Source organism: Mobula hypostoma, chromosome 4 (genome assembly GCF_963921235.1).
Source record: "Mobula hypostoma chromosome 4, sMobHyp1.1, whole genome shotgun sequence".
In the NCBI taxonomy this organism is placed as follows: Eukaryota; Metazoa; Chordata; class Chondrichthyes; order Myliobatiformes; family Myliobatidae; genus Mobula; species Mobula hypostoma.
The window spans coordinates 197,462,992-197,476,938 of record NC_086100.1 but is presented as its reverse complement, the minus strand read 5'-3'; the positions used below and the strand labels follow the sequence as shown (position 1 = coordinate 197,476,938).

Below are 13,947 nucleotides of genomic sequence, written 5' to 3'. Positions count from 1 at the left end.
GCGAGAGAAGGGGACAGGGAAAACGGGGGAAAGTAAGATAGAAAGAAAGAGAGGCAGGGGGGAGATAGTGATAGCAAAATAGAGAATCAGCACTAGAAAGAGCAAAGGGAGAGAAAGTGGAAGCAATAAAAGGAAATAGAAGAAGCGAAAAAGAGAACGAGGGAAGGAAGAAATAGAAGGAAAGAGAGATAGAGGGGAAAAGAGATAGACTAGAGAGGTAGATCGAGAGTGGATAGGGAGGGAGGGGGGTGGGCGGAGGCAGGAGCTGGTTAAAGGGAGTGGGAGGGGTGAGGGAAGACGGACTCCGGGTCCAGGAGCGGATGAGAGACAATTACTGGACGCCTGACCCTCCCGGCTCGCCCCGGCTACACTCAGGATGCTGCGGGTGTTCGTTCTGTGCGCGGAGCGGCTGCAGATTATCGAACAGGACATCAGCGACGCGTACTGCGGGGTGACATTTCAGGGTAAGAGCCAGCGAGAGAGCCCCCGCCACTCCGCTCAAACAGATTATTCCTGAAGTTAAATATAGCCGTGTTGGGTTATAGGCCGGCTGGGACACCAACCGAGGCTAAAATTAACAGTCGCACGCATTGCATTAAACTGTAACTTCTAAAGCAGCAGTACTGACAACCCGTCTGGTGAATTTTTAACCATGTCTTTATATTTCTGGGCGGCTCATTGGCAGAACCTGATTTCGATACATCTGCCCGGATTTACGCGGGGTTAGCCAGCAATCTGCTGGGATCTCTTCCCCCAGCCCATCCTTCCCCAAAGTTTTTAAGCACCTGTGTTTATGCTCTCCCTCTCCCCGTGACGCGTGAGTTTCCTCTGGGGGCCCCGGTTTCCTCCCACAGTCCAAAGGCATCGGTTAATTGGTCATTGTAGATTGTCCCGTGATTAGGCTAAGGTTAAATCTGTGAGTGGCTGGGTGGCGCGGCTCGAAGGGCCGAAGGGCCTGTTCCTCGCGGAATCTCTAATAAAACATAAATAAAGACCTCTATATGGAAGGTTGTCTGGATAGCAGCTCCGTGTTTCGCTCTGCCATGATGCTGACTGAGTCTTTTCAGGGTTTCAATCTCAATAATTTCAGTTAATTTGCAGAGGATGCAGTAAAGACTCACAAGGCTTGTATCCTGACTATTAAACAGCTCCTGGTACATAAAAAAGCATATACCACCAGGCTGAAGGATAGCTTCAATCCCACTGTTATAAGACTATTGAGCTCTACCCTAGGATAAAATGGATCCTTGACCTCACAATCTACCTCATTAGGCCCCTTGCATCTTATTGACTGCCTGTACAGCACTTTCTCTGTAACCGTAACCCTTTATTCAGCTGTCTGTTATTGTTTTCCCTTGTTCTTCCTCAATACACTGCGGTGAAATGATTCACATGAATGGTTTGTAAAACAAAGACAGAGTCCATGGAGGGAAGGCTGGTTTCTGTGATGGGCTGAGCTGTGCCCACAACTCTCTGCAGTTTCCTATGGTCATGGGCAGAGCAGCTGCCGTACCAAGCTGCGATGTATCTGGACAGGATGCTCTCCATGGTGCATCTACCTGTAGATGTCAAATCCCATATGTTGTAAATTTTGTTGTTTTGTGACAGCAGCGTAGTGGAAGACAAACTCTATCATCATTACCATTATGTGCCATGGGAGATTATGGTCTTTAGATCATGATTGTTCCTGGGGTGGTTTACCATTTCTGCCTCTTGGGCAACCTCGTATGATGTAGATGATCATGGTCTCATAACCATGATTGTTCCAGGCAAAATATTCTACAGAAGTGGTTTGCCATTGATTTCTTCTGGGCAGTGTCTTTACAAGATGGGTGACTCCAGCCATTATTAATACTCTTCAGAGATTCTGCCTGGTGTCAGTGGTCACATAACTAACACTTTAGATTTGCACCAGCTGCTCATACGACCATCCGCCACCTGCTCCCAAGGCTGCAAGTGACCCTGATCGGGTGGGGGGGGGGGAGGGAAGCTAAGGAGGTGCTACATCTTGCCCAAGGGTGACTTGCAGGTTGGGAGGGAAAGAGCACATTACATCTCCTTTGGATGTCTCAGGCAGGAATGGCTGCTGAGTTTCCAGGCTTAGATGTTTCAAAAAGGACAGGGAGGGAGGCAAAAGAGGTGGGGCTGTGGCATTGCTAATCAGGGATAGTGTCACGATTGCAGACAAGGAGGAAGTCATGGAGGGATTGTCTACTGAGTCAGTGTGGGTGGAATTCAGAAACAGAAAGGGGGCAATAACTCTACTGGGTGTTTTTATAGACCCCCCCCAAATAGTAACGGGTTATTGAGGAGTAGGTAGGGAGGCAGATTCAGGAATGCTGCAATAATAATAGGGTTGTTGTGATAGGTGATTTTAACTTCCCTAATATTGGCATCTCCTTAGACCAAGGGGTTTAGATGCGGTGAAGTTTAGCTGTGTTCAGGATGGTTTCGTGATGCAATATGTAGATAAGCCAACTAGAGGAGAGGCTGTACTTGATCTGGTATTGGGAAATGAACCTGGTCAGGTGTCGGATCTCAGTGGGGGAGCATTTTGGAGGTAGTGATCACAACTCTATCTCCTTTACCATGGTGCTGCAGGGGGATAGGAGCAGACAATTTGGGAAAATATTTAATTGTGGTAGGAGGAAATATGATGCTATTAGGCAGGAACCTGGAAACATAAATGTAGAAATGTGGCAAATGTTCAGGTGACATCTGCATGGGTATGTTCCATTGAGACAGGGAAAGGACGGTAGGGTAACAGAACCATGGTGTACAAAGTATGTTGAAAATCTACAAACATTTGTAGTTTAAGAAGAAAAAAGCTTATGAAAAGTTCAAGAAACTAGGTACTGATAGAGTTCTGGAAAATTAGAAGGTTGCCAGGAAGGAGCTTGAGAATAAAATATGAGAACTAGAAGGGGTGATGAGAAGGCCTTGACAAGCAGGATTGAGGAAAACCCCAAGGCATTCTACAAGTATGTGAAGAGCAAGAGGATGAGCAGTGTGAGAATAGGACCAATCAGGTGCGATAGTGGAACTGTGTGCATGGAGTCAGAGAAGGCAGTGAAGGTACCTAATCAATACTTTGCTTCAGTATTCACCAGGGAAAAAGACCTTGGCAATTGTAGGGATGACTTGCAATGGACTGAAATGCTTGAGCATATAGACATCAAGAAAGAGGATGTGCTGGAGCTTTTAGAAAGTATTAAGTTAGATAAGTTGTCGGAGGAGATACATACCAGGCTACTGTAGGAATTGAGGGAGGAGAATGCTGAGCCTCTGGCGATGATCTTTGCATCATCAATAGGGATGGGAGAGGTACCGGAGGATAGGAGGTTGCAAATGTTGTTCCCTTGTTCAAGAAAGGGAGTAGAGATAACCCAGGAAATTATAGACGTGTGAGTCTGACTTCAGTGGCGGACAAGTTGTTGGAGAAGATCCTGAGAGGCAGGATTTAAGAGCTTTTGGAGGGACATAATCTGATTAGGGATAGTCTAATTAAGAACCTATCAATCTTCACCTTAAATATACCCAGTGACCTGGCCTCCACAGCTGCCTGTGGTAACAAATTCCACAAATTCATCACTCTCTGGATCAAGAAATTTCTCTGCATCTGTGTTAAATGGATGCCCCTCTATCCTGAGGCTTTGCCCTATTGTCCTAGACTCCCCACCATGGGAAACATCCTTTCCCCATCTACACTGTCTAGGCCTTTCAGCATTCAAAATGTTTCATTGAGATCCTTCTAAATTCCAGTGAGTACAGACCCAGAACCATCAAACATTCCTTGTGTAATAACACTTTCGTTCCTGGAATCGTACTTGTGAGCCTCTGAACTCCAATGCCAGCACATGTTTCTTAGATGAGGAGCCTAAAGCTGTTCCTGATGCTCAAGGTGAGGCCTCACCAGTGCCTTATAAAGCCTTAGCACCACATCCCTGCTTTTTTATTCTAAGCCTTTGAAATGAATGCAAACATTGCATTTGCCTTCCTCACCACCAACTTAACCTGCAAGTTATCCTTTAGGGTTGTCTGCACGAGAACTCCCAATTCCCTTTGTACCTCAGACTTCTGGATCTTCTCCCCATTTAGAAAATGGTCTGCATAGTTATTTCTACCTCTAAAGTGCATGACCATGCATTTTCCAATATTATATTTCATTTGCCACTTTCTTGCAAATTCTCCTAATCTGTCTAAGTCCTTCTGTAGACTACCTATTTCCTCATCACTACCTGCCTCTCCACCAATGTTCGTATCATCTGCAAACCTGGCAACAAAGCCATTTATTCCATCACCTAAATCATTGATATACAGCATAAAAAGAAGTGGTCCCAACACCAACCCCTGCGGAACACCACTAGTCTCTGGCAGCCAAACAGAAAAGGATCCTTTTATTCCCACTCACTTTCTCCTACCAATCAGCCAATGCTCTAACCATGCCAGTACCTTTCCTGTAATACTATGGGCTCTTAACTTGGTAAGCAGCCTCATGTGTGGCACCTTGTCAAAGGCTTTATGAAAGTTCAAATATACAACGTCCACTTATCTATCCAATTTGTAATCTCCTCAAAGAATTCCAACAGATTTGCCAGACAAGATTTTCCTTGAAGAAAACTATGCTGACTTTGTTGTATCTTGTCCTGTGTCACCAAGTACTCCATCACCTCATCCTTAACAATTGACTCCAACATCTTCCCAACCACTGAGGTCAGGCTGACTGGTCTATAATTTCCTTTCTGCTGCCTTCCTCCTTTCTTAAAGAGTGGAGAAACTTTTGCAATTTTCCAGTCCTCTGTCATCATGCAGCCTCCTTAGATTCAGCACGTTAGAACCTCCGTACCATGCACGCTGTGGGACTTCGGGCTTCTGGGCCTCCCGCCTGGTGATAGCTGTGAGAAGATGGCATGGCTGGATAGTGGGGATCTTTGAGGATGGATGTTGCCTTCCTGAGGCAGCACCTTATGTAGATACTGCAGCCGGTAGGGAGGGCTGATAGCGGAGGCTGATATGTTCTGGATTAGTCAGAGCATTGGAGGTTATGGGTATGGGGAAAAGGCAGGAGATTGGGGTTGAGAGGAACAATAAATCAGTCATGATCAAATGACTGAGCAGACCAAGTGGCAAAATTCTGTTCCTATGTCTTGTGGCCTGTGATGTATTGGGCAGAGTCCATCGCTCTCTGCAGCTTCTTGCCTTCCTGTGGATTTGAATTGCCACACCGGGCCACGATGCATCCAGTCAGGATACTTTCCGTTGCCTATCCTCAGTTCACTGTTGGGTGGTGTGTAATATCATGGCAGCAAAGTGACAACCCCCTTTTTGTTTCTAATCTCTACCCATGTGGCCTGCTTGGATATTCTGCCTCACTATTGAAGTAATGGGTTCCTTGACAAACAGTGGAATACTACTTCCTCTTTTACAACCCCCCCCCATTTATATTCAGTGATTCAGTACCTTGGGATAGTGACTGAGCAGGACTGCCCATCCTCCGACTCAGTCTCAGTCACAGCAGCAAGATTGTGTTAGTTATAGCTTTGTGTTAATCTACTGAAGTAGTCAGATGCCTTGCATTAGACCATAAGTCATGGGAGCAGATCAGCCCATCAAGTTTGCTCTGTCTGCCGTTCAATCACGGCTAATTTATTATCCCTCTCAGCCCTATTCCCCTGCCTTCGCCCCGTAACCTTTGATGCACTGATTAATCAAGAATCCATCAACCTCTGCTTTAAATATACACAATGACTTGGCCTCCACAGCAGTCTGTGGCAATAAATTCCACAGATTTACCTCACTCTGGCTAAAGAAATTCCTCCCCATTTCAACTCTAAAGGAGGTCCTCTTCTGAGGCTGCGCTCCCTGGTCTTAGACTCCCCCACTATTGGAAATATCCTCTCCACGTCCACTCTGCCATTATGGTAGCTCTATAGTTCCCCTCCTGTTCATTTTCTCTCTTGTCCTGCCCACTGGGCTTGCTGAATCCTGAGGTCCTTGTACCTTCCACCTAATGGCAACAGCAGGAAGAGAGCATGGCCTGGGTGGTGGAGGTTCTTGATGATGGATGCTGCTTTCCTGCGACAGTGTTCCATTTAGATGGACTTAGTGGTGGGGAGGGCTTTACCCGTGATTGACTGAGCTATATCCACTACTTTTTGTAGGATTTTCCATATATATATAGCTCCATAGTGCAGGGTTTCCACTGGGTGCTCCAGTTTTCTAGCACTTTCCTACTTTCCAGAGACATATGGGTTAGGACTGGGCCATGTCCACTACTTTTTGTAGGATTTTCCATATGTAACGGTGTGTATGTGTGTGTGTATATATATATATATATAAAGTTGGTGCTGTCGTGGTGTCCAGCACATCCTTTGACTTTGTTGGTCATGAATGCAAATGGCACAGTTCAGTATGTTTTGATGTTTCAATGTACGTGTGACAAATGGAGCAAACCTTTGCAAGTACTGCTGAGTCCCCAGTACCACGTTCCTGATGGTAGCAGTGAGAAGAGAACATGGCCCAGATGGCGATGGTTGTGGATGATGGACGCTGATTTCCTGCGGCAGCGCTTTATGTAGATGTGCTAAATGGTGCGGAGGGCTTTTCCCCTGATATCCTTTAATGTTCTTAAAGCAGGCTATTTTGTTGCCTTTTCATTGCCTTGGGATCTTCTTGTGCTCTTGTGCTCAATATTAAGGTGGGAGGAGAAGATGGCAGCGAGACGCAATGCGGTGAAGTGATATCGTATTTGTTAAATAGGGTACTGTGCACAATTCTAATTTGATGGAGACAACCGTGAGATGCACGAAGGAACATCTGGAGAAACTTCTGAAATGCCCGTTTTGCTGCTGCTGCTACTGTGCAATCGAGAATCTCCGGAGGGAAGGCCCCAGATCCTTGGCTTTGCCTGCTGCTGGCGGCCGGGGCTGGGGTCAAAGCGCTCGGCAGAGATGGTGCTCGGTGTCAGAGGGCTGGTCGGAGGCTCGAAGTTTTCGGACGACTCAGAGTTGGACTGTGGTCGGGCATGGCAGGGAGAGTTTTCTTCCTTCTCCCGTCTGCGTGAGATGTGGGACTTTTGAGAGACTTTGAACTTTTTTTTTACCGTGCCCATGGCCTGTTCTTCATCAAATTATGGTATTGCTTGCACAGTTGTAACTATATGTTATAATTATGTGGTTTTTGTTAGTTTTTCAGTCTTGGTCTGTCCTGTGTTTCTGTGATATCACACGGAGGAATATTGTATCATTTCTTAATGCATGCATTACTAAATGACAATAAAAGAGGACTGCGGGGCAGGGGGGCACTGTTGGATTTTCTAATTCCAAAAGTTAATCCAAAGAAAAGCAAAGGAACCTGAGAAAATGTGTACATTTCAGTTTTACTTTAGTAAGGCACTCACATGTGACCTGGTGGTGTAATGTACTTTTACATATAATCCACGATGAATTATATAAATAACATTGAATGCTTTATTGAACAATATATTTACAATATTACTTAGATATTAAATACATTACAGGCACAGCAAATAATCACCAGGCTGTTTCCTGGGATGATTGGTCTGTCAAATGCAGAGAGATTGATCAGGTTACGTTCTCAACCTCCTGAGTTTCGAAGACTGAGCAGTGATGTCATTAAAATGTAATAAAAATGATCTGCGTATACAGGGACATTTCCCCAGCTGTATATTTAGAACCAGGCATCACAGTCTCATAATTTAGGGTTAGCAAATTGGGTCAGAGATCGAGAAAGCTTCTGCTGGATGTAAACACAAGAGATTCTGCAGATGCTGGAAATCCAGAGCAACACACACAAAATGCTGGAGGAGCTCAGCAGGTCAGGCAGCATCTATGGAGAGGAATAAATAGTCGACATTTCGGACTGAGACCCTTCATCAGGACTGGAAAGGAGAAAAAGCCAGAATAAGCCAGAATTCTGAATTGTCTACCCAGGTTGGCCATTGGAGATTGTTGCTGGATGTGTCCTGGGCACATTATGGGCAATTCATTTAAGTGATAATCATCGAGTTATGGAGTCTTACATCTTGGAAACAAGCCCTTCAGCTCAGCTGGTCAATGTCAACCAAGGTGCTCATCTCAGTTACAAACATGAGAAAATCTGCAGATGCTGGAAATCTAAAGCAACACACACAATATGCTGGAGGAACTCAGCAGGCCAGTCCTGATGGAGGATCTCAGCCTGAAACTTTGACTGATTTCCATAGATGCTGCCTGGCCTGCTGTCCTCTAGCATTTTGTGTGTGTTGCTCATCGAAGTTAGTCCCATTTGCCCTTATTTGGCCTGTATCCCTCCAAAATTTTCCTATTCATATACTTATCCAAATGCTTAAATGTTAATAATCCATTCAGTGGCCACTTTATTAGGTACACCTGTACACCTACTCATTAATGCAAATATCTATTCAGCCAATCATGTGGCAGCAACTCAATGCACAAGAGCATGCAGACATGGTTCAGAGGTCCAGTTGTAGTTCAGATCAACATCAGAAAGGGGAAGAAATGTGATCTAAGTGACTTGGACCATTGAGTAATTGTTGGTCCAGATGGGGTGGTTTGAGTATCTCAGAAACTGCTGATCTCCTGACATTTTCTCTAGAATTTACAGAGAATGGTGTGATAAACAAAAAACAGGTAGTGAGCAGCAGTTCTGTGAGCAAAAGCACCTTGTTAATGAGAAAGGTCAGAGGAGAATGACTAGACTGGTTCAAGCTGACAGGAAGGTGATAGTAACTATGTGTTACAACAGTGGTGTACAGAGGAGCATTTCCGTATGCACAACTCATCGAACTTTAAAATGGATGGGCTACAGCAGCAGTAGACCATGAACATGCACTCATTGGCCACTTTATTAGGTACCAGAGTGGCCACTGTACGTGTCTACCTCAGCTAATTTCCCAGGGGTTTCCATCCTGGGATCCACAGTCTGCTTGCTTAATGATATTGGTCCATGACATAAAAAAGTTGGGAACCCCTGCTCTGGACCTACCTGTACTGGAATCATTATCCACACAGAAAAAGGGCCTTCTGCCCACCAGAACCATGCTAACCATCACATACTACCTATTCACACTGATCCTGTTGGCCCATTTTGTTTTAACTGCCCATACCCGGGTGATTCCTGTCAGCAATTTTCTGATTATTTTCGCAGTTGTCCCTGTCTGCAGTGTGTGGCATTGTCTGGAACAGGCGACCTTGATGATAAATGGCAGCTGCTCTGATGAAATCAGACCACTGCACTACGGTCAGAATGACTCGGAGTTAACATTAACTCTGGGACTGACACAGCAGAGCCAGTGCTGCGACAAAACCAGTTTGAAGTTTGGAGCCACAGGTTATCTCAGTTGCTGTATTTACTTATTTAAGGAATTTAAATCCCTGGTGTTTTCTTTTGCACTGAAAAATCCTTACTGATAATAAATTGGTTTATCTCCCCTTGAAACAAAGGTCTAGTCAAATCTAATCAGCCTCATGAACTGCCTTGAGCTTCCTACAGCTGAATGAAGGCAAGTCTGAAGTTGTCCTATTTGGCTCCCCTGACTCCATCAAAGTGATTACCAACAGTCTTAGTAACCTGTCCACCCTTTTCAAACCCCATGTCAAAAACCTTCGTGTGATATTTGATTCTGCCTTTAAGTTTGACAAGCAAGTTAATGCAGTAGTAAAAGCCAGTTTTTTACCAGCTTCATACTATTGCCAAAATCAAATCGTTTCTCTTTCAAAGATCTCAAGAAAGTCATCCACGCCTTTATATCCTCCCACTTGGACTACTCCAGCTCCCTGTATATTGGGATTAGTCAGTCGTCCCTGTCCCGCCTGTAACTGGTTCAGAACGCCGCAGCCAGGCTCCTGACAGGTGCCCGGAAGAGGGACAATATTACTCCTATCCTGGCCTTTCTCCACTGGCTACTAGTATGGTTTAGAATTGATTTTAAGGTTCTCCTGTTTGTTTTTAAAGCCCCAAGTGGACTGGCCCCCTCCTTTATTGCAGACCTTCTAACCCCTTATTCTATTTCCAGGTCCTTCGGGTCGGCTGACTTGGGGCTCCTGGTTGTCCCACGATCTGTATTTAAGTTCAGGGCTGACCGCACCTTTGCTGTTGTAGCCCCTAGACTGTAGAACAGCATTCCCCTCCCTATCAGATCTGCCCCCTCCACTGACTCTTTTAAATCCAGGCTCAAAACTTACCTTTATTCACTCGCATTTGAATCTTCCTGATGTGGCTGATTTTTTGGCTTGTGCTTAGGCTCATGTGTTGTTTATTTTGTGCCTATAAGCTGTGTGCCTTGTTGTTTATATCTGTGTTTCTTGTATTTGTGATTTTAGCTACCTGTTATGGATTGTACAGCACTTTGGTCAAATGGGTTCTTTTTAAATGTGTTTTATAAATAAATTTGACTTGACGACTATTATTGTATGCGTACAGGGGATGATCTGGTGTTTTGGACAATTGAAATGTCGGCCCAGATGGACTGAAAAGACCATAAGACCATAAGATATAGGAGCAGAAGCAGGCCCATCGAGTCTGCTCTGCCATTCAATTGTGGACTGATCCAATTCTTCCAGTCATCCCCACTCCCCTGCCTTCACCCCATACCCTTTGATGCCCTGGCTAATCAAGATCCTATCTATCTCTGCCTTAAATACACCCAATGACTTAGCCTCCACAGCCACTGGTAGCAACAAATTCCACTAATGTATCACTCTCTGACTAAAGTAATTTCTCCCCATCTCAGTTCTAAAAGGATGTCCTTCAATTCTGAAGTCGTACCCTCTTGTCCTAGAATCCCCTACCATGTGAACTAACCTTGCCATATCTAATCTTTTCAGGCCATTAAACGTTCGGAATGCTTCTATGAGATCCCCCCTCATTCTCCTGAACTCTAGGGAATACAGCCTAAAAGCTGCCAGATGTTCCTCATACAGAAACTCCTTCATTCCTGGAATCATTTTTGTGAATCTTCTCTGAAACCTCTCCAATGTCAGTATATCCTTTCTAAAATAAGGAGCCCAAAACTGCACACAATACTCCAAGTGTGGTCTCACGAGTGCCTTATAGACCCTCAGCATCACATCCCTGCTTTTATATTCTATGCCTCTATAAATGAGTGCCAACATTGCATTTACCTGCTTCACAACTGACTCAACCCGGAGGTTAATCTTTAGGGTATCTTGCACAAAGACTCCCAAGTCCCTTTGCATCACTGCATTTTGAATTCTCTCCCCATCTAAATAATAGTCTGTCCATTTATTTCTTCCACCAAAGTGCATGACCATACACTTTCCAATTGCCACTTTCATTTGCCACTTCTTTGCCCATCCCCTGAACTATCTAAGTCTCTCTGCAGGCTCTCTGTTTCCTCAACACTACCTGCTCCTCCGCCTATCTTTATAACAACAGCAAATTTAGCCACAAATCCATTAATACCGTAGTTCAAATCATTGACATACAGCGTAAAAAGCAGCGGTCCCAACAGCAAACCACTGGTAACCGGCAGCCAGCCAGAATAGGATCCTTTTATTCCCATTCTCTGTTTTCTACTGATCAGCCAATGCTCCATCCCTGCTAGTAACTTCCCTGTAATTCCATGGGCTCTATCTTGCTAAGCAGCCTCGTGCGGCACCTTGTCAAAGGCCTTCTGAAAATCCAAGTACACCACATCTACTCCATCTTCTTTGTCTACCCTGCTTGAAATTTCCTCAAAGAATTGTGGTAGGTTTGTCGGGCAGGATTTTCCTTTCAGGAAACCATGCTGGCTTTGGCCTATCTTGTCATGTGCCTCCAGGTAATCCGTAATCTCATCCCTAACAATCAATTCCAACAACTTCCCAACCACTGATGTCAGGCTAACAGGTCTATAGTTTCCTTCCTGCTGCCTCCCACCCTGCTTAAACAGCGGAGTAACATTTGCAATTTTCCAGTCATCCGGTTCTTGAAAGACCATCGTTAATGCCTCCGCAATCTCTCCAGCTACTTCCTTCAAAACCCAAGGGTGTATTCCATCAGGTCCAGGAGATTTATCCACCTTCAGACTATTAAGCTTCCTGAGCACCTTCTCAGTCGTAATTTTCACTGCACAAACTTCACTTCCCTGACACTCTTGAATGTCCGGTATACTGGAAATGTCTTCCACTGTGAAGACTGATGCAAAATACGCATTCAGTTCCTCCGGCATCTCTGCATCTCTCATTACAATATCTCCAGCATCATTTTCTGTTGGTCCTATATCTACCCTCAACTCTCTTTTACTCTTTATATACTTAAAAAAACTTTTAGTATCTTCTTTGATATTAGTCGCCAGTTAACCTTTCATAACACATCTTTTCCTTCCTAATGACCTTCTTAGTTTCCTTCTGCAAGATTTTAAAAGCTTCCCAATCCTCTATCTTCCCAATAGCTTTGGCTTCCTTGTATGCCCTCTCATTTGCTTTTACTTCGGCTCTGACTTCACTTTTCAGCCATGGTGGTGTCCTTCTTCCCTTTGAAAATTTCTTCTTATTTGGAATATATCTATCTTGCACTTCCCTCATGTTTTTGCAGAAACTCCAGCCATTGCTGCTCTGCTGTCCTTCCTGCAAATGTCCCTTTCCAGTCAAATTCGGCCAGTTCCCCTCTCATGCCATTGTAATTTCCTTTATTCCACTGAAATACCAACACATTGGATTTATTTTTCCCTCTCAAATTTCGTTGTGAACTTGATCATATTGTGATCACTGTTCCCTAAAAGTTCCTTAACCTTAAGCTCTCTTTTATCACCTCTGGATCATTGCACAACACCCAATCCAGCACAGCTGATCCCCTAGTGGGTTCAACAACAAGCTGTTCTAAAAAGCCATCCCTTAGACATTCTACAAATTCTCTCTCGAGGTCCAGTACTGACCTGGTTTTCCCAATCCACTTTCACGTTGAAATTCCCAATGATTATCATGACATTGCCTTTCTGACATGCCATTTCTATTTCCTGCTGTAATTTGTAATCCACACCCCGGCTGATGTTTGGAGGCCTGTAAACAACTGCCACTAGGGTCTTTTTACCCTTGCCATTTCTTAACTCAACCCATAGAGACTCTACAACTTCCAATCCTATGTCATCTCTTTCTAATGATTTAATTATTATTTCTCATACACAGAGCCACACCACCCCTCTTCCTACTAACCTATCTTTCCGATACACCATATATCCTTGGATGTTCAGCTCCCAATGGCAGCCATCCTTTAGCCGAGTTTCAGAGATGGCCGCAGCATCATACTTGCCAATCTGTGGCTGAATTTCAAGATCATCCATTTTATTCCTTACAAAGGTAACACTTTCAGTCCAGTATTTGTTGCTTTCTGTTTTAACTGTACCACACCTCTATTGCCCTGTAACTCATGCCACTGGCTGTGATTAAGCCTCATCTCCTACCTGTGCTTTCTATAATTTCTGTTGCACGCCATCTTTGATTTTTTTCTGTTTTCTCTTTCCTCAACCCTATCACTCCGCTTCCCACCCCCTGCCAAATTGGTTTAAACCCTCGCTAACAGCCCTATTAAATGTGCCCGCTGGGATATTGATAGGGTAGGGTATAATGTTTGGCTGATTCTGCTCACACTTCCATGCTGTTTACTCCTCTCTCCCTGGTGCTGAGGCTGTGTGTCTGCTCCACACTCCGTATCTGGGAGCTTCTCAGCAATTTGCCCTACTGTGTGATGAACTGAGGCTATGGGCCTACTCTAGCCTCCCCAGCCCCCAGCCTTTGGCCCCAAAATATTGTACCAACCTGAATAAACTAGTAATCAAATGCATAATTTAACTAATCCCTTCTGCTTAGATAATGTCATATCCCAACGTTCTTGACCTATCTAAGGACCTATTGAATACCACTATCATATTTGCCTCCACTACCGCCCCTGTAAGTAAATACTTGCCCTGCACATTTCATGTTAACT

At 44.5% G+C, this 13,947-nt stretch overlaps 1 protein-coding gene across 1 annotated transcript in view; it reads left to right on the top strand.

Annotated features, from left to right (window-relative positions):
* Nucleotides 1-279: 279 nt before the first annotated feature.
* Nucleotides 280-13,947, top strand: part of dysf (dysferlin, limb girdle muscular dystrophy 2B (autosomal recessive)) — a 394,877-nt gene continuing 381,209 nt past the window's right edge. Inside the window, exon 1 of the mRNA XM_063047166.1 lies at nt 280-464. Coding sequence (XP_062903236.1) covers nt 377-464 — 88 coding nt within the window. The 5' untranslated portion in view covers nt 280-376. The remainder of the gene's footprint in view (nt 465-13,947) is intronic.